This window comes from Rhinopithecus bieti, unplaced genomic scaffold (genome assembly GCF_001698545.2).
Source record: "Rhinopithecus bieti isolate Rb0 unplaced genomic scaffold, ASM169854v2 scaffold_50877, whole genome shotgun sequence".
NCBI classification, from domain to species: domain Eukaryota; kingdom Metazoa; phylum Chordata; class Mammalia; order Primates; family Cercopithecidae; genus Rhinopithecus; species Rhinopithecus bieti.
In genome coordinates, this window is record NW_016821745.1 from 1,886,140 (window position 1) to 1,906,771 (window position 20,632).

At 40.5% G+C, this 20,632-nt stretch overlaps 1 protein-coding gene across 1 annotated transcript in view; it reads right to left on the reverse strand.

The window, feature by feature from the left end:
- The window catches only part of RBM33 (RNA binding motif protein 33), a 135,950-nt gene that overhangs the window by 26,412 nt on the left and 88,906 nt on the right, over positions 1-20,632 (reverse strand). The window contains 7 exon segments of the mRNA XM_017860563.1: positions 10,204-10,848; positions 13,714-14,001; positions 15,804-15,988; positions 15,991-16,017; positions 16,020-16,080; positions 17,320-17,663; positions 18,065-18,197. Of these exon segments, the coding sequence (XP_017716052.1) occupies positions 10,204-10,848; positions 13,714-14,001; positions 15,804-15,988; positions 15,991-16,017; positions 16,020-16,080; positions 17,320-17,663; positions 18,065-18,197 (1,683 nt within the window).

A 20,632-nucleotide genomic window follows, 5' to 3' on the forward strand; every position in this document is an offset into this window, starting at 1 on the left:
TTTTTTTTTTTTTTTTTTTTTTAAATATATAAAAGGCACTATTTGAATTAAGTAAGCTTAGGGAATACTTTTTATCAGCTTAATCATTACAAAAAAAAGAGGTCTGTAGCCCCAACATTAGCAGGACAAATTTACTTATAACAAATGGTTTAAACACATAGATAAAAACACCTATTGATATTGTCAGGGCTTCTTGCAATTTGACAGATCAAATCTTATTTTCATTCTTAAACCCCATGAAGAAGTGCTATCACTGATGTGCATTCACTAGCGAGCAAATTGATTAACCCCCTCTATAGAAATCTCAACTCTTGATTATACCTATCAGACGTTAAGCAGCATTATTCTAGAGTGACAACACTTGACAAATTCCCCAGCCATTTTTCTCAGCCTTTGTGGCCCTGCTAACTTGTATTAACCCTGATGAAAAATTAATTTTCCTTATCTTCTTCTAAACCCCAAAATCCAAATCCACCAAACTGGCAACTCTTTCTGTAAAGGTATTATGAAAACCTCTAAAAGATTAATTGCATGTCTTCAGGTGACATTAAATTAATTTCTGTACTCATGACAGACATTTGATACTCCGTACTGAGAGGACAGATAACATTGTCAGGACACACAGAAGGACAGGGGTGTAGTGTCCCAGGGCAGCCTCTTATGAATTCTCCTTTCGATAAGGCCATACTTCACTGTCACCGCTAGTGTTGCTGATCTTACAGTCCAGAGACCTCACTGAACAGGTTTCTATTAACCACAACAATGCTGGGCCTATCCCTGTAATCTTTATAAAGCTCACTCAAAATGTGGACAATAAATGATATGCATGCTATACGAAGTTTCTAAATATAAATACATTTAGGGCGCCACTATTTTTTTCTCTGAAGATTACTGGATTAAACAAGGTAAAAGAAAATATTAATAAACAGGCTCACATTCTCTTCCTTCTCTGTGATAAATTATCCTTATGAAATACCAAGCATGCAAAACATGGGGAGCACTTACATCTAAAATACTGCCTATCTGGAACTGGGTCTACACAAGCAGAACTAAAACCAAATCCATACGGTTAGAGACACCAGGTTGGACAGACCTCCTAACTACCAAGCTTCATCAAAGAAAAGGGTTCTCTCAGCTCATGCATTTTGATTTTCTAGTATAGTATGGTGAGAACACGGCACAGTTATTCAAGTGCTTGCTCTCTCTCTTAACAGTCTACCTTTCTGACATTAGTTAGGCCTGTGGCGATCTTTAAAAAGCAAAATGAACTGGCCTCTGAAGGAACAAACCAAAGCCTTCAGCCTCTGAGGTGATCTCATACCTCAGGACTGTCCAATTTCGACAGCACAAACTTACCAGTCTAAAAAGAAAAGGATTACTAAAGTGAGCCAGGTGCTTCTGGATGCTGTGGCTTATGAGGCAGGGCATGAAGTCTAGCTCTTCCAGCCACAGTCCCTCACACAGGGGTGCAGCCCCAGGCTCCGAAAGTGGCCCTTCCACAAGGACCTGCTCTGCAGCACTGAGCAAGTTCTGCAGAACAGGTGACCAGGGTCCTATCTGGGTAGGCTGTTGAAAGTTAAGGAAGGGAAGTTACCTAAGACACTGAAGAAAGCAGATTCCCCTTCTGCTGGGGTGGGTGAGTGAACTAATCCTGATTCCTAACTGAAGGTGAATTAACTTCTGATTCACCTGCTAATTTTACTCCCTAACATCATACTCCTAAAAAACATCATATATTAATGAGTATGGAAATTCTTATGTGTTCAAAATAATTTCTATCCTCTAATGACCAATGGTCTATCTTGCCATGTTTAGAGGCCACATGATTAACAATGCTTAAAAAGTAGTCTCTTTGGAAATTATCAATTCTGCCCACACTAAGACATTTCAAAGCTCTTAAAAACAAGTATTCATGCGCAACTGTTTCTCCTCCAAAAGGAAGACGCTAGACTGAACATCTTATCAAATAGGTGATTAATCAGGATTCTGTATGCTCTATTTTCCTTTCACTCTTCTGCCATTTGCCTGTTGCCCACTTTACCGCTCATTAGCACCTTTACACAAATGAGCTCAAACTCCACCCAGCCAACTTGGCCAGCATGAGGTGCCTGCCCTGCGCCTCCACGTACCTCCCTCCTCCCCCAAGCACCTGGATGTGCATCTCTCATGGCCCCCACCTCTGGGTCAAAAGCCATTTACACTCAGTCTCCCTTCCTGCCTGGTCTTCCCAGAACTGTCCTGTCGGAAATCCACCTGCAGCTCTGCCCTTCTCGTGGGCAGCTTCAGACTCTGGAAGCTTATTCCTGAGTCGCTTCTATCTGGCCCCTCTCAGCTCCTCTTAGCTCTGCTATCCACTCCCAGGCACTGCCAGGGATCATCCTAGAAGTCACCTTCTGCCAGAAATCAAGCGACCAGAACAGCAGCATCCTCCTGTCCGAGACCTTAGAGGCTAAAAACATGGATTCCCCTGAATGACATTCACAAGGTGGAGGCTCTGCCTTTGCATGGGTCTTCACCGCAAACAAGTTGCCACTGCAGATTCACCACTTAACACAATTCAAAAAGCTGCAAAACAGGATGTGAAATATCCCATTTTGCAAAATGAATAAAGGAGGACTCTCAGGAGGCGATAATAATTTTTTGCATGAAATAATGCCTAGAAGAATTAGTAATGATTCACGTTTTTTGTCTTTTTCCAAATTTTGCTCATTTACCGGTATCATCTAAATATCAACAGAAACTACTACTTTGATCATCAGAAGTACTGGGGAAAGGGGTAAGAACACTGCTAATTCCGCCTGTGCTATTTCAGTAAGAGAATGCAAGCCATGTTGCCATTTTCAACATAGTATTTAAAAATCTTAAACATTTATAATGTACTTGAAACTGCCTTACATCCTGAACACACAAAAAAAGACCAAACCCCCACTCAGGTAAGCAGCAGTAACTTCAAGAGCCAGCTCTGAAAACACATGGTCAGATGGGAAGACCGGGCTGCAGAGGAGCAGTGTGTGGGAGCGGCCATCCAGGGAGGCGTCCCAGAAGACGACCCACTTGGGTTGGATCCAAAGTAGTAAGTGAGCGAGAGATGGCACATCCAGAAAAGGAGCAGGAGTGACAGTAGGAAATTCTAACCCCAACCAAAGTGCTGAGGAATTTCCATGGCCTCTTAGGCCAGTGGTTCCCATAGGGCGATAGGCAGCCTCAGAAGCATGTGACGCAACGTTTCTGCCCAGCTCTCAACTCAGTGCTCAGCTGTGTCTCATGCCCTTCCACGTATCAACACTTAGGTTAGAACCTCAACAAAATTTGCAAATAATGACTGTCAATCTTTTGTTTGGTTTTATAGAGGATGAGGGACTCACTTTAAATATCTAAATAGTAATGTTTAATTCTTAGAACTATTAACTACAATAATTCAAAAAATGAAATCAAAATAGCAAAAATTACTTCCTAATTCCCACCAATGACCTATTTCAAAAAACATAGTTAAAACAAAATCCAACCGATTCAAGCAGTATCTGTATGAGCCATTTTCCTTTCTTTGCAACTCACTGTAGAAGCATCAAAAATGTGCTGAGTGGGCCCAAAAGAGAGGAGAGCCAAAAGTAGTGGGCAAAAATGGCTCCCGGATCTCCACTCCGAGGACCTGGAGCTGCCAAGAAGCAGGACTGATTCCCAAACCCAGGCAGAGAGGGAACATCTTCTTGCACCAGAAAGTGAGGACATGTTCCAAGAGTAACGGCAACAAATCAAAGGACACAGAAGCAGTTCAAAGGGGCTCTCACTGGTCAATCTGGGACAATTCTAACAGCAACATAAACAATGACAGTGACAGTTCATTGCATAAAGTAAGAATTCATAAGCCCATACTGACATAAATAAACGAACAAATAACGGAAGGAGAAGAGTAAATTATCACAGCAGGAGTATGACAGCTAACAAGTACAGGAGTGTTGGCATTAGAAAAACTTCAGTGCCTGCTAACGATAGTGAAAATTTGATCAGAAATGGGATACTTATATAGTCCCAATAGTCTCAAAGTATCTTCCTATAAATTACTTACCAATTACAAAGGGTAAAACTGTAACATTACAGAGGAGAGACTTGGCAAACACCACGTTTACCCATCCCCCGCCCCATCCAAGTGAATCCTGTCCATACTGGACAAGCCTCCCAACTGAATGCACTGGGAAGGACCCGATATCCCCTCTGGGGTGTTCCTGCCAAATATGGACAACCCGAAACTGATCAGGACGAATCCTAAGATAACCCAAATTAAAGGGCATTCCCTCTGCTCTTTCAAAAGGTCAAGGGCAAGAAACAACAGATTTAGGGGACATGATGAATACAACAAATGATCCTGGACTAGACCCTGGCAAGGTGGGGGGTAGCTACAGAGGACATAATTGGGCCAGTGAATAAAATCCAAATATACACTATGAATAAGATGATAGTATTGCATCAGTTCACAGCATTTTTATTTCTGATAATGTACAGTTGTGGTTTTGTAAGAGGATATCTGTGTTCTGAGGTAACACACCATGTCTCCAACCTACTCTCTCAAAGGTTTGGGAAAGAAGGTTTTTGTGCATGCAAATGGGCAAAAAGACCAGGATAAAGCAAACTTGACAAAACGTAAACAACTGGTGAATCTGATAAAGGACGTATATGAGTTTCTCCTACTGTTCTTCAACTAAAATTATAATAAAACATTCCCTTTCCCACCTCCTCAGGCTCCACAAAAGAGATCAGGTATATATCATTCCAAAAGTGGGAATAACTTTTGAGAAGGTAGAAAGGGAAGAAATTTACAAATGCAGTCCAACACCACAAGAGCATGATCCCACAAATAAACTGGGACCTTCGGCATGTAGCATTTTGACAGCCTTTTAAAAATAAAATACAGGAGCATCACAATTGGACAGCTGGCTTTCCTGCGGGGGCATTCTGTGCTTTTCCCATTTCTCTGTGTGGCCAACAGAATAAAGGACTGTTTACTTCATGTGCTGCCAAATTCTTAAAATTTTCATTATCTTGATTAGAATAAAACAGCTGAATTCAGTATTTGCTCTCATTTTCTTAAAGAACACTATAAACAGCCACTCCAAAAAAAAAATTTTTTCTTTTTCCTTCAACTAAAAGGGTAGTAACATTTATTGAGCTATTATCACATATTCAAGCACTGTGCCACTCACTTTACATGATTATGACAATTAATCCTTGCAAGGATCCTGGGAGGAGAGTTGGTTCTCGTTGTACTGATGAGGAAACTGGGATTCATTCAGGCCAGGTAAACAAGGTTACAGAGATGCAAAATGAAAACCAAGATGCAAACGCTTCAAAAACTATACCATTTCCTTAAATAGGAAGACAGAAACTGAACACCTAAGGCAAAGAATTTCCCCTGGCACTTGTTTGTTCTAATTCCCCTTTCTTGTGTTTAATCACGCAGAATGGTTTTAGATGACTACAGTAAGTTTACACTAAGTAAACATCTTATACTTTTATATTTGCTCTGTTATTACTTGAATTGTTTTCTGGGAATTATGTCTTGGTTATGAACAAAATTATAATGTAACAAGGTTGTTCTTTTGGTTTCTTAAACACTTAAAAATAGCTTTCTGAGAAATGGGCCAATGAAGAATATTTCTATATTCTAAGTAATTAAAAGAGAACCACTCCATCAAATATAATTCTATAGATGAACTATTTACTTAATAGTCAGGAAGGCACATGAAATTTTAGCAGTATTTTCTGCTATCTAACATTACTTACAAGCAGCATTAATACGTTCCTTTTGTAATCTCACCTAGCAAATCCAGACAATAAAATGAGTGAAAAAAAATGGAAATTCACATACAGAGATTGATGAGCCTCAAAACAAAAGATCTCTTTCCATTTCAAATTCCCCTAATATTTCCCTTCAAAGTTTTAAATGTAAAATGTGACTTAATTTGATTCACACAGAAATGTTCAAGGATAGATTCACAGCACGTAGCAAATGATGGCTATACTTAACCAGGACACAATATGCACTCCCTTTCCTGGGCCAGCGGCCCAGGTTCTGGAACCAGGATGATGGAACCCCAGCCACTCGCCAGGCCTATATTCACAGCTGAGGCTACTCACCAACCAGGCTGCTTTTTCATGTATCAAATCCTTCTCAGCCTAATGTTCCAGGCAGTCACTATCAAATCAGTTGCGCTGGCAACCAAAATGAAACCTAGCCATCATCATCATCATCATCCTAGGAGTCCCCATTAAGCATTTTCCCAGTCAATCCGGACTGCTAACAGTAGAATATTGTACCTAATCAAGAAATAAATAACACCATGAAAAACACAGCAGATGGGTAAAGAGCGTAAGATTCAGCATTAAACCGCAGTTGGAAGCCCAGCTCTCCCACTTAGTAGTTGTGTGGCCCTAGGCTAGTTACAAAACCTCTTTGAGGTTCAACGCACTCGCCTCAGAAGGATGTTGTGAGTACATGCTCGACACTTAATAAATGATAGCCACTGCTATTATCTGGCATAAAATCACGTATTTCTAAAAGGGGCCTTAGAAGCATTCTACAAAGAAAATGGGAAGTTAGGAAGTGCTTCTGTGTACCAGAAGCTTTCGTTTGTTGACTCCTCATAGCAGACTTATTAACCCCACCTGCAGATTGGAAATTAAAGTTCAGAAAAATGAAATGAATGTTCAGGGTCCCAAACAACAGACAACTATTCAAACAGGAGTCTTTCTGCACCCAAAGCCACACTGCTTTACCCCATCACATGACTGCGTGCACAGGTGAGCTCTCAGTCCTAGAGAAAGGCTCCGATCGCTATACTCTACAGCAAGACATTTCAGAGCAGCCAACAGCCAACACGATGCCAGCAATGAGCTCTCGAGTCTGCAGAGCCACTTTTCAAGCTTTAAACCAAGACGCTGACCCTAGTCAACACAATCGTGTAAGAAACAATGCCAGGGATCACGCTGTTCATTTCTTTTCAAAACTGTTCCCTATGCACACGCATACTGCAGCAGCAGCCACAAAAGGGACCACCATGAAAGGACTAGACGTTCTCTTACAATGACAAGGACCAAGGAAAATCACCTGAAAGGCGATATAATTAACCACAGGGCAGACTACAAAAACCCACGGTGTTAAGACTCGGCCTCCCTCACTTTTCAGAAAACCCAGTTTAATAAAATCCAACGATAAATTATTTCATTGTAAGTAATGAAATATCGAAAATATAGAAGAAAACTCCACTTGATCCACAATTGCCTCAGAGACATGAGTATACTCACAGGAACCTAATTACGTTGTATATCATAGTAAGAAAAGAACTGTGCTTTCATAAACGTGAAGAATCCTGTGGACACATATTTTAACTGCAGTCACCCACCAACCAGAGCACAAGTTCTTGAATGGCACTATGCAAAGACAGTTCACTATCCTGTCTAGAGACGTGAAGAATTAGGAGGCTACTGAATGCAAAGAATAATTTAATCAAATGCATTAGATTTAGTTACACTAGTTAAATTAGAAAAAAGGGAAGGAGGTAATTTAGGTTAGGTTAGGATATAGTGTAGAAAAAATGGGAAACATGAACCAACAATAAAATGTTTTTATTAAATAGTAATCATAAAACTGAAATGTATATAATGATATTCTGTATAGGTACTATGTACAAGTTAATCCTCCCCAAATGCTAAGCTCCTGTCAGCCAAGGCCTGCTCAGCCCTCAGCTCATTAAGATTTCTGAAGGCAGAAAACATCCCTGAGCATTAAGATCACAGTCCCCAGATGCAGAGAATGCCTCAGCAGCAGTCAGGAGCAGAAACACCAGCCAAAATAAACATTTCCTTCTTGTATTGTCTGAAATAAGCACAATTTGCAATTAACCACCGTTAGCGATATGTTCTCTTAAAAAGAGTCCTCACCCACAAAAAAAACAAAAAACAAGGCCATTAGGCAAATACTGTTTGTTCTGGTTCAGAGAAATCCGAACAAGAGATCTTCCCTGCTAGGTCAAAAGTGCCAAAGTGCTATTGGAGGGGCCTGAGTAAACTCTAAGATACTCTAACATGTGGGCTAGTTAACATGAGGTGAAAGATAAAGAGCTGTTCCAAAGTACTGGTTTGACAGCTATTTTCATGAAAAAATCCTTTGCTTTTCCTATGTATTGTAAAATTAGCATAACTTTGGAATTAGGTCTGACACAAAATAAATTTTTTCCATTGGAGAAAAGAGTAAAATTCACGTAGATAAAATTCTTTTAAAGGAAAGCTGTTGATGAGTGTAAAAGCTGCTCTTTGATGGTAGAAACCGGACCCTTCACTTCCCAGCCTGCCAGTGCAGAGTACATGCAGCGATTGTAATAAACAGCACCAGTTCTGGTTGCTATGGGAAAAGGCCTAATTCCCAACAATGGGCAACGTCTCATCTTAAAAAGTTCATAACACAAGTAAAAGAATGAGACACTGATTAACACAGTATTCCTAAAAACAAGGCCAAAAGCAAAAGGGCCATAAGCACTGAAGAAACTGAGGAGTGCTTGAGTTCTCACTGAAAGGTAACAAATTCATGTAATATGAAAGCGTGTAATACCATTCCTCTCAACATTTCCACTTACAATGAATAGATGTAAGAAAACAGATTCAGATAAAACAAAATTACGCATCCTACTGGATATTCTACATATAGAACTTCTAATTATAGTATTTTGTACAAAGTTTCTTATAGCACATGAAAAAGTCATAGTTTTGTTCCACAAACCAAGAATTAAAAGCACTAAATCTCAGCTAATTAACCAACAAAATGAGTTATTCTTAGGCATAAGCAAGGAGCCGAAGTGACGTACTCCTTCACATGCTCACATGTCCTACCATCCTGAAATGGACTAAAAGAGAGATGTTATTTTCTTTTTTTACTGTATATAATTGTTGTGTCTTTCACAGCAATCTTTGCTAGCTGGTTTACTCTAGAAGCCTATGTTTACAACATTCCTACTTTCTTCCTCAGTTTACAGTAGAAAATTGCATACAATGAATAGCACTTTTATAGAGCACAGCAATTACAGAGACCATGGAATTTGCTATGGAACTCGTTTTCATGAAAACAACAGATGAGAGCTACTTACCACAGCTAAGTAAGACTATATGGTGGGATACAGAAGCAAGTGTTCGACAGATCACTTCTTTATGGAAGAATCTTCTGCAGTGGAAATCTATCTGCAGTGTCTGGTTTTATCTTAGAGTGCTAAACTTATCCAAACTATAGTGGAAAACTGGACTTCCTGTGCCTGACTGAAAATGACCTGATACGGACACTGATCAAAAGAAAGAGAAAGAAATGAGGCATGCTCCACTTCCAAAAGCATGTGGTAAGAGCATACAGGACTTCAATTCTAAATTCTATGATGTCTTTTTTTTTTTTTTTTTTAATGGGGCAAACTGAAAACAGAAAACAAGTAGTAGTCCAATAGTCTGGGACACAGTTGATGAAAATTAGACACATACCTGCGCTGCCCACCACTCCCACTGTGCCCACAGCTGCTCACTGAATCTAAAGCTATACACAACAAATGATTTGTGTAAAGGAAAAGTTATCTCCAAAACAAACGTAATGATTTTATCACAAATTATCTACAAGAGGAGGCTAAAAATGAGTAATATCTAATTTAGGGATTGTCACACTGGCCTTTCATTAAGACTCAAAAGAGAAAACTAAAACATGTGCCTCGTAACAACATTCTGCTCAGATGGGCGACACCTGTAAAGGCAGTCCCATGAGGTTATGACGCTGTATTTTTACTGTACCTTCACTATGTTAGATACATTTCGACACACAACTACTCACCATTGTGTGACAACTGCCTACAGCATTCAGTACAGTAACATGCTGCACAGACTTGTGGCGAGGGAGCAACAGGCTGTACCGTATAGCCTAGGTGTGCAGCTGGCTGTGCCATCTGTGTGTGAGTACATGCTAGGATGTTTAGACAATGACGAAACTAACATCACATTTCTCAGAACATATGCCCACCGTCAAGCGACAACTCTTATACCAACTTCAAGTAGGTAGAGGTTGGTTACAAGACTGCAACAGAGGTAATTTTTAATTCTTTCTTCAAAAATATTCTCTGCAAATGAGGGCATTCTATGTGAAACACAGACTCAAAGAAGCTCTCATAAAACTTGTCAACTTACCCCACCTGACAGCTTAATCACCCTGACCTTGGAGCTGATGTGGGGCCCGTCTCCACCACCACTGTTTGTCCTGTGCGTGACAGTCCTTTTCACGCCAGGCTTTGTGTCCTGGGGCCGGCCCTGGATGGACGCCACTCGAGGAGTCTGGGGCACAGCTGGCTCCTCCACATCTGTGGGTTTGATCTGGAGTACTTTATGCAGCGGCTGAGTCTGACTTTGAGGAACTGTTCTGGTCTGTCTCAAATGTTTCAGTGGTTTCATCTGTTGTCCTTGATACTGCATGTTGGCACTGGATGGCACAAAATTTGATGTTTTGGGCTGAACGGTTGAAATACTGACATCCTGGTTTTTAACAAGAAGTCTGTTTTTCACATTTTGTCTGACCTGTGCACCTGGAAAGGGCAACAGTGGGTTACCATTGGTGGGTGATGGTGACAGCGCCTGATCTTCCTGTTCTGCTGGGGGTGGGGGAGCATAGAGCTGCTGCTGCTGCTGCTGCGCAAGTCTCTCCAGCAGCTCCTTCTTCCTGGCACCAGCCTGCTGCTGCCGCCGTAACTCCTTCTGTTTCAGGATTTCTTCTCTTAGGCGTTTCTGTTCTTCGATCTTCAAGCGATATAACCTTGTTTCCTCATCTTCATCAGGAAACTAAAATGGAAAACATACACAGTTTACTTTGCTATACAGGCAAGGTGCCCATTCCAGTCAATTTCAATAAACTACAAGAAGACATTTACCAAAAGTCCTTTAATTCAGTATCTGAAAGAAGTCATTCAAAATCTGTTTGAAGACTTTAAGTATAACTCCTTCCTCTGGGGAGAGGGGGAAAAAAAACCCACACAGCTAAAGCTACTTTGGAAAATCTTATCAGAATATTAAAAATGAAATAATGTAAATTTCCACTCATTTACAAGTTTGAAACCAATTAAACTATTCATTTAAGATATCAAAATATGTTTCAAACAGGAATGGCAGCAGTAGGGAGGCCTGCTGTCACACAGGTTTTATCTGGCTCTTCCCTGACAAACCAACAAAAGGTGGGGTGTAAATGACCTGAAAGCTCTGATTAGAACTATTGATTTTTCGTACAGAATTTTCAGCCTGATCTCAAACTCATTTGTCACAGAATAATTGGTTATAATGAACAGCACAAGTCAATCTCTCTGACCTTGAACTCATGCACTCTCCTCAGAATCAAAATGTTGCCAATTGCAGTATTGGAATATTAATGGTATATAAGGAACGCCTTTAATATTCCAAGCTCCAAACCATTCTGCAAGTCAATACAAAAAAATCTTTGAACAAGTCCAGTAACTTTCATAAAAAGCATCCAGTAAGGAAAATGTATAAAAGTTAAGCATTTTAAAGAATTATAATATTCTTTAAAATCATCCATATCCACAGACCCCTTATAAAAGAATGTAACAAGATTTAATCTATCTAGAATTCAGCTATTTCACCATCTTACTTTCCCTAAATAAACCTTAAGAATTAGGAACTGAGGACAAAAGCACAGCTGAGGAGTCGGCTCGTGCCCTGGAGCTTGAGTGCCTAGTGCCAGCCCTCACTCAGGGATTATTTATCGACCTGGAAGCAATTCTGACCAACTCTCTTCTCTAAATTCACATCTAGGGCAGATTTCAAACCGCAAAAATGAAGGTGGGTGAGAGGCTGTTTATACAGGCAGGCATACAGAGCAAGAACGTGACATCCGGAGGGATAGTGGACAGAAGGGACATGGGCATTGGGGGAGCAGACGGCCGGGGACATATTAACAGGACCCAAGGTCCACTGCCTCAAAACACAGGAATAATTACTAGTCATTGGAATTTCTTCCCATGCAGTCAAGAAAGAGTTAAAGCATGTTCAGAACAGCAACTGAAATACTTGGAAAGACTACCGACTAAGCAGATTCACCCTTTATTATATCATCATCAAGTTGGGGGGACATAAGAAAATAAGTCACAGCTAAGCAAAACAAATAGAAGACCTTTCTTTTAAAAAGTAAAAAAATATATATAATCCTGGTCCCCTTTATATATAGACAGAAAATTAAAAGAAAATAAATCAAGACATTCCATTTATACTACAGCGACCTACAGGTTCCATTTCACTCAAGGCATCTTTTTGAAATAACTCTATGGAAGAATCCTTTAGAAGTTCACCTAAATCAACTATCACGGAAGGAACTGAAAGCCAGATGTGCCAGCAGGATACCTGAAAGGCAACTTCCCCTATTAGGTAGCCCTATTGTTATATAAGTAACGAGTGTGTGACTTCATTTTTCTGAAGCAAATCAGTAATACGTACTGAGTTAGGAGCTGGCTATATACACTAGAAGCATAATAAAACTTTTATCAAAGACTTCTTTATAAACTATTCCAATCCAGTTTGTAAATCTACATTATTTTTTCACATACTGATTTTAAAACCAAAAGTCACTTGTGTTCTAATTAAGAGTTCATCGTATGTTAATATTTCAACTTTGTACTTCCAATTTGGTAAACAACACATTACAACTGCTACAATAATGTATCAGAAGAAAATCTGACTGAAAAAAATGAACTGATTAAAAGGTAAAACCAGTGTTAACTGGTTTTTATGAAACTAAGAAAGCATGACTTGCCTAAATTCTTATCTAAAGTCATTCTTCATGACACCGATATTGGACAAGTTTAACCCACTGCACTGCTTCAGAGCACTCCACACACATTTCACTAAGGTTGACACGCCCTCCAGGTGCCGGCCCTCTGCACAGGCCGCCCTGGCCGACCCCCCTTTACCAGATGAAGAGACTGAGGCTTGTGGGAGAAGACGGCCTCGACTAAAGCCAGGTAAAGACTGAGCTGCATTGATTATTCATACTTACTACATTCTGTGCCTACTGAAAAATTAGAAACAGCAGCAACAACATATATAATCGTAATTCAACACAAAGCAAACCCCCAGAAATTTTAAAGACCAACAAGAAAATTGGTCCTATCTTCTAGAAGTTAATAATGTAAATTAAGAAACAGTCGCAGAAAAATACGGGATTCACCACGTGTCGGCACATGACACCCCACGGGCTGAATCTGGTCCACCACCTGGTCTTATAAGTAAAGTTTTACTGGAACGCAGCCACATCTATTGGCGGAAGAACTATATTTAAATTGCCTTTGTGCTAAAATGGCGAGAGGGGTAATGACGACAGTCTGGACTATAAAGCCTACAATATCTATAAAATACTTGGGCCCTTTACAGAAAAAGTTTGTTAAGCCCCAGTATATGTCAATTCTATATAACGGAACAGTAACTGTACACGTATATAAATAAAATCTAATCTTGTAAACTAGAGAGAATACAAGTGTTTTTTTAATAAACACGGCTGTTAAGTTAAACAAAAAGGCCCAGGTGAAAAAAGCAGGAAGATTTTGTGAATAACTTACCAAATGAAAGCGAACTGAGACATCCAAGTTGATTATAAGGCTTCTTGTTTGAGACCAACATTTGTTAATAAGAGAAGTGTCCTACCTCTGGTTCTGGTTTTGCTTCTTCTTTAGGTTGAGCCACAGGGCTAGCTGGCTTGACTTTTACTTCCGTCTTTCCCTGTGAGCTCCTGGAACCCGCCATGGCCCGCGAGGGTGGTGACGAGCTGATGATAGGTTTCACTTGCGCTGAGGGTGTGGCAGAGCAGCGGCTGCTGCTCATTTCTATCACGTGTGATGGCGCTATGGGTAATTCACGCAAATTGCTGTTCCTTGGCGCAGTGGGCTGCATTTGCTGCATGGGTCGCTTGCTTACATTCTGAGAAGTTGTATTCTTTTCACAAAAAGAAAGAAATTCTAATTGTAAGTGGAAAGTTGGCAGAAGGAACATTAAAAGGCACATTATGAAATAAAAACACAATAAATCATTCTCATCAGCAAATGACTTCTCTTCTGGGGAGCGGATACTCTTCTTCTTGGTTAATACTTTTTTTCTCATACATAAATGTCCCGGATCCGTGTGGCAGCATGCCTCATCCTAACGTTAAGGACTTCCATTGGTAAAGGTGTCATACTTGCCTACAGACAGGCTCCTCTTTATAGAAATTACACCAGGCTGATATTTAGCAGGTGCTTCAATAAAGGGACTTACAGTTTTAAAAGAATTGACACAGCCAAAAAAGCACTCTATCTGCCACCAGAGATCAACAGGATTCACATGCTACTATTTTACCTAGTCACTTAAATTTAAGCTGGAACAAGGAAAGAACCAAGTATCAGGTCAATGTCCTAAGAAACATGACCCCAGGGAGAAGAAAGGTGCCAGAACGTTTTACTCGAGAGGAAATGCTTAGTCATGTTCGTCCTGGGGACTCTCAAGAGAGAACCAACACCTGGAGGAGGCAAAGAGAACACGAGAGAGCTGGAAGGGAGGAGGGGAGAAGCAGGGGGATCTCCGAGGTTACACAAGTCAAATATCCCAGGGCACAAGGGTCATGAGAATAGACTACCATTATTCTTTATATCCCAGGTTATAAAGCACCCTCTTCTCAGATTTATAAATCCTTTCTTACTGTTCATATCACTTTAGTTGTGATGTCACTTTAAGAAAGAAAGAAAGGCAAGTATCAGGAAAACTGAGATTCCAAGTAGCTAAGTGACATGCCTAAAGCTCAAGGGTGAAAACGAGAAAATACTAAAAAAAGATTGACAGGTGAGAACCCTGACCACTGACCACTAGCTGCCACACTGTGTCTCTTTTTCCTAAAAATCAAATTACAAAGTTTCATATATATATTTAATGGAGGCAAGAGCCCTGACCACTGACCACTAGCCACATTGCGTCTCTTTCCTAAAAGACAAATTACAAAAGCCTCTTATATATATTTAATGGAGGCAAAAACCCTGACCACTAGCCACACTGTGTCTCTTTCTTAAAATCCAAATTACAAAAGCTTCTTATATGTATTTAATGGAGGACAAGGGCAATGACTGTGGCCTTTTATTTTCAGAGCAATGCATTGTTTCCCAGTTTCTTTTAATGCATGACAAGTCACACATTTGCTGACGGTGCCTGAGAACACAACTCCACAAATAAATGTACGCTAATCTCTCTGGACTGAGCATAAGCTCCTTGAAGGAAAGGAATTTGTCTCTTCTGTTCACTGTTGTATTCCCAGGACTAGAGTAGTACCTGGCAACAGAACAGTCAACGTATTTTTCCTGAATTCATTTATGTATTTATTCAGAGACCAAAAAGACAGAGATAATCTACACATCAAAAAATAAGCCACTGGTAAAGGGAAAGTGACTACCCCCAAAAGTATGTTCTAAAGTTACATGTCTATTAATTCCTATCTATCGCTATAGAAATATCTAGATATAAGAAAGATGCTTAAGTAAATATTAACACAGTCTTTGGGACACAAAAGGAGTATCTTATCAATTATTGTAGTCCAGAAAACAACCACCTGAGTGCTTTTTAAAACATGGATTCACTTCAGAACTATGTACTACACATTTTAAAAGTTGAAATCAGAATTAGAAAGTATTCTGACCTACAAATGATGCCCCTCAAGTCCTGTAAGTTAAAAGGCCTCCCAGGAAGACACAGGGAAGACACCCCTTGACACTTACATGCCGCAGCCCCTGGCGCTGGGGGCACTGCATCCGGCTGCTGCTGGCCTGAGGCTGAGCGGTCTGTACATGAGGCCGGAACTGTGGCTGAGACATCGGCATCAAAGGAGGGGGCGGGACGGACAGGTGGTGGTGGTGGTGGTGCTGGTGCTGCGGCGGGTGCTGTGGTGGGTGCTGGGGCGGGGCTGGTGCGGAGGCTGATGCTGCGGTGGGGCTGTTGCTGAGGTTGCTGAGGCTGAGGCTGATGTGGAGGGGGCAATGGAGGATGCAATGGCCCCTTCCATGTCCAAAGAAAGAGAAATAACAGTTCACAAATGGTTATACCGGGCATAATCACTTCAGTCATTTCCTTAAAAACCTCAACACAAGAAAGGCACTTTCACTGGTACCAAAACTTCATTTTAGACTTGCTGATGAAGGTAATACTATCTTAAATGCAGTAATAAGCCAGAAGCTATTACCTTAAATTTTATATTTAATCCAGTAATTCTAGGATTGAATTGTCCTAAAGAAATAAGTATGCAAACTCCTAACTCTAAAGTATGTTCCCTGGAGCACTATGATACTGAAGTACGGAAACCAGTCTACACACATACAAACACACAGACAGCATGAAAGGGAGCCGTGAACAGCACTCTTAAATGATGGCATCAAAACCAACTCACTGACATGAAAAGATCCAATGATACATTACACTGGAGGGAAAAAAGCAGGTGGCGAGAAGATGTGCATTTTAAAAAAGACAAAAAAAAAATGCTCCTGAATTGTTTCTAGGTAATGAGAGTATTTAATTTCCTTTCTTGTACTTACATATACTCTAAGATTCTGCAATAGGGATATATTAATTGTATTTTTTTAATAAAAGAAAATTCTTAAAACATTTTATCTTCCTTTAACACCCTAGATAATACTCATTTTCCTTTTTTAGCTTAGATACATATTCCATGTGTTTTTAAATAGTTGATTCAAGTTTACCATCGCTATGTATTTTAATAGTAATCCTACAATACAAGAAGAAATATAAACTTGGTAAGATTTACAGACACATGTCAATCCATGAAGCAGAAGCCGGTCAGCAGAGGGCACTCAAGGCCCTCAAATAACCAGTGAACAGCAACATTTTCCTCCCCCCATGCAAAGACTCTTCCAAACTGTCTACTGCAGGAATGTAATCTGACAAAGTATTTCCACTGGTAAACCTTTCATGAAATTTTATACAGATGAGCAAATGTATTATCAAAACATGTCCTAATTTTATTAGTAGAGCCTTTAAAAAATCCTAATAAGTAGCATTTTTCAATTCCCAAAAAATGACATTTTCTCATTTTTTTCTTGTATTGAGATAAGCAACAATGTCAAAAAAAGTTGTCTTTAATAAACAGTACATTTAAGACTAATACCCTTATTCTTTAAATAACCATAAATTAGTAGGCTCAAATAAAAATGTTTAACTTTATGAAACACAAAGACTCAACGCTACACATTTTTTCCCTGGAGGTTTGCTCAGGACGCATACCTGCAGGTTGGGCTGCGCGTGTGTGGGCAGGAACGGCTGTCCTGGGCCCGGCAGGAACGGCTGTCTAGGAGGAATGAAGGGCCGTGTGCTTGCCGACCCAGGCTGGCTGAAGTGCAGAATCCCCACCGGACCCGGAGGCTGCAGGGCGGGTCGTACGGGCCGCTCTCTCGGGAACACTGGCTGCTGTCCTTGCTGATTAAATGCTGGTCCTGGTTGAGTGAATGGTAGAGGACTCTGAGTAGGAACAGGATGGCTACTGTTAAGAAGGGTAGGAGGCGGTGGTGGTGGAGGGGGACTTCGCTGTTCCAGAAAAAGATGGCTCGGGAATCTCGGTTCACCTGAAACTGAAAGGTAACACAAGATTATTAACTTCAGGTTAAAAAGACCATGTGCTGCTCAGAAAAGCAATCTGAAGCACTATCCTAATGTGGGCAAAAATCACAAGTGTTGACAGGTTATGAATATTTGGAAACAATTCCAGATTTCGCCTCTTATTTCTAGATTGCTTCATTTGTCATTTTCTATACATAAATTCCTCCTTTATATGAGATGCTCCCATTTTGGATACCAACAATATCCAATTTTAGCACCTGAAATGATAGGCAGAACTGCTATGTACAAAAACCTGGCATTCCTAACAACATCTCCAACTGGGAGTTAAATTCAGTTTACAAAAGAAATGTGTTTGGGCACATCACCCAACACAGCTTCTGCTGTTACTCCACACCACTCACTCTTTCTGTACCTCCTAAGAAGAAAGGGTCTCGCTCCTGAGGCGGGGGTGGGGCTCTCCACTGGTCCTGGAGAGGGAGTCGTGGGGGCTGGCTGAAACTGTTGGGAACAGGTCCAGGTGTATGCTGTGGAAATTCTGGTGGGCCCTAAAGAACAACAAGAAAGAAACAGGGAGAAGGACAGAAAAATGGTATGTAATTTTCAGAAATATAGACCTGGTTCCAAGTTTTCCTTGAAAATGTCAAGTAATGTGTCTCCTAAGTCATTGTCTTTCTCTTTCTACACACACACACACACACACACACACACACACACACACACACACAGAGTCATGCATCCTTAAGGATACATTCTGACATGCATCCTTAGGTGATTCCATCATGCGAACACCAGAGTGTATTGTAACCACACACACACCCCCCGAGATGGTAGAGCTTTCTACACACCTAGCCTGTATAGTACACACTAGTAGCTTGAAGGCTACACACCAGGGCAGCATATGACTGTACCGAATACTGTAGGCAACTGTCACACAATGCTAAGTATCTGTGGATGTAAACATACCCAACCCTAGAAAAGGTTACAATAAAATACAGTATTATAATCTCACGGAAATACCACTGTCTATGCAGTCCACCATTCACCAAAACATCCTTACACAGCACATATTAACATGAAAACGAAGTGTTCAACAACAGGTGATTCTGCCATACTAAATGATCAAAAATCAAAACACAGCAACTAGAAATTAAGTCAATGTCTTAATGTCATTGTAAAACAAGAATATTATTTTTAAGCTTATTGAAATCCATCCAATTATTAGCCTCTTTCCCATGAATCCAAAACACCGTCATGACATTTATCTTTTTAAAGATGCTAATCTTTGCTATTTAACACGACTGTAGGCTGCAGCTACGAAACTGCTTCACTTTAAAAGAAAAAATCAATCAGCAATTCCTGACTTAACAGAAAAATGTGAAATGTTTAAGAAACTAAATTATTACAAACAAAACAGTACAGAGTCCTTTGGATAAAAAAATTTAAGCAAATTCTTACAGATTAACTTTTTTCAAAAACTACATGTTACTAAAACTCTTTAGAGACAAATTAAAATTACTTCATTTTTCAGTTGGCCTTTCGGTACTCAGGGAGATTTTTTAAACCACTGTATTGACCTAAGCAGCAGCATAAAGGTAAAGAAATGTTCACCACTTTTTCACTGCTCCAAAAAGAATGAACTATTAACTATCATCAAAATAATTTTCATTTAATAGCACCTTGTTCTTTGAAACTGAGTCAATTATTTCACAACTTTTAAGTATTACTCTTCTCACAAACTTACAATCTCAATGCCTTGGCCTGTCATTTTATTACTAACTCGCTATTCCCTCGAAAAGCAACATTTTCTAGCACTGAAAATGCTCTTTCGGCCGGGCACGGTGGCTCAAGCCTGTAATCCCAGCATTTTGGGAGGCTGAGACGGGCGGATCATGAGGTCAGGAGATCGAGACCATCCTGGCTAACACGGTGAAACCCCGTCTCTACTAAAAAAAATACAAAAAACTGGCCGGGCGAGGTGGCGGCGCCTGTAGTCCCAGCTACTTGGGAGGCCGAGGCAGGAGAATGGCGTGAACCCGGGAGGCGGAGCTTGCAGTGAGCTGAGATCCGGCCACTGCACTCCAGCCTGGGCAACACAGCCAGGCTCCGTCTCAAAAAAAAAAGAAAGAAAATGCTCTTCCACACTGCATTTCCCTTCCTTCTCCCTGCAAAAGTCTGTTCTACCCATGGCATTGAGAGAACAGACAAAATGAACACTAGTATAAACACCATAAACCCTTAAGATTGTTGGCTACAAAATACTAAAGAAATGTTTTTGTTTTTTTTTTTTTGAGACGGAGTCTCACTCTGTCACCCAAGCTGGAGTGCAGTGGCCGGATCTCAGCTCACTGCAATCTCCGCCTCCCGGGTTCACGCCATTCTCCTGCCTCAGCCTCCCGAGTAGCTGGGACTACAGGCGCCGCCACCTCGCCCGGCTAGTTTTTTGTACTTTTAGTAGAGACGGGGTTTCACCGTGTTCGCCAGGATGGTCTCGATCTCCTGACCTTGTGATCCGCCCGCCTCGGCCTCCCAAAGTGCTGGGACTACAGGCTTGAGCCACCGCGCCCGGCCAAGAAATGTTTAACACACAAATATTACATCTTTATAAAAACATAAACTTTAGGCACTTATTGAAACATGTACAACAGGAAGTCCAAAGCTGAAACTCTCATAGCTTTTATTACTTTAGGTGAAACAAGGAAATCCATACCATACTATTGCCTGACATTAGGGAGTGTCACTTCTCTAGATAAAGACATCAATTAAGACACAATGAACCCACTAAAAGTCAGTAACTGAGGAATATATTTGTAAGTGAGAATACGTATCATATACACGGTCTTTTATCCCTAATAAATGTGTATACTTTATCATAATGATAATTTGAAAATTCACTGATAAGATACTTCGATATGGATCTCTTTTTTTGAAAGAGAGAGAGGGAGAGAGGGAGAGAGGGAGAGAGGGAGGGAGGGAGGGGGGG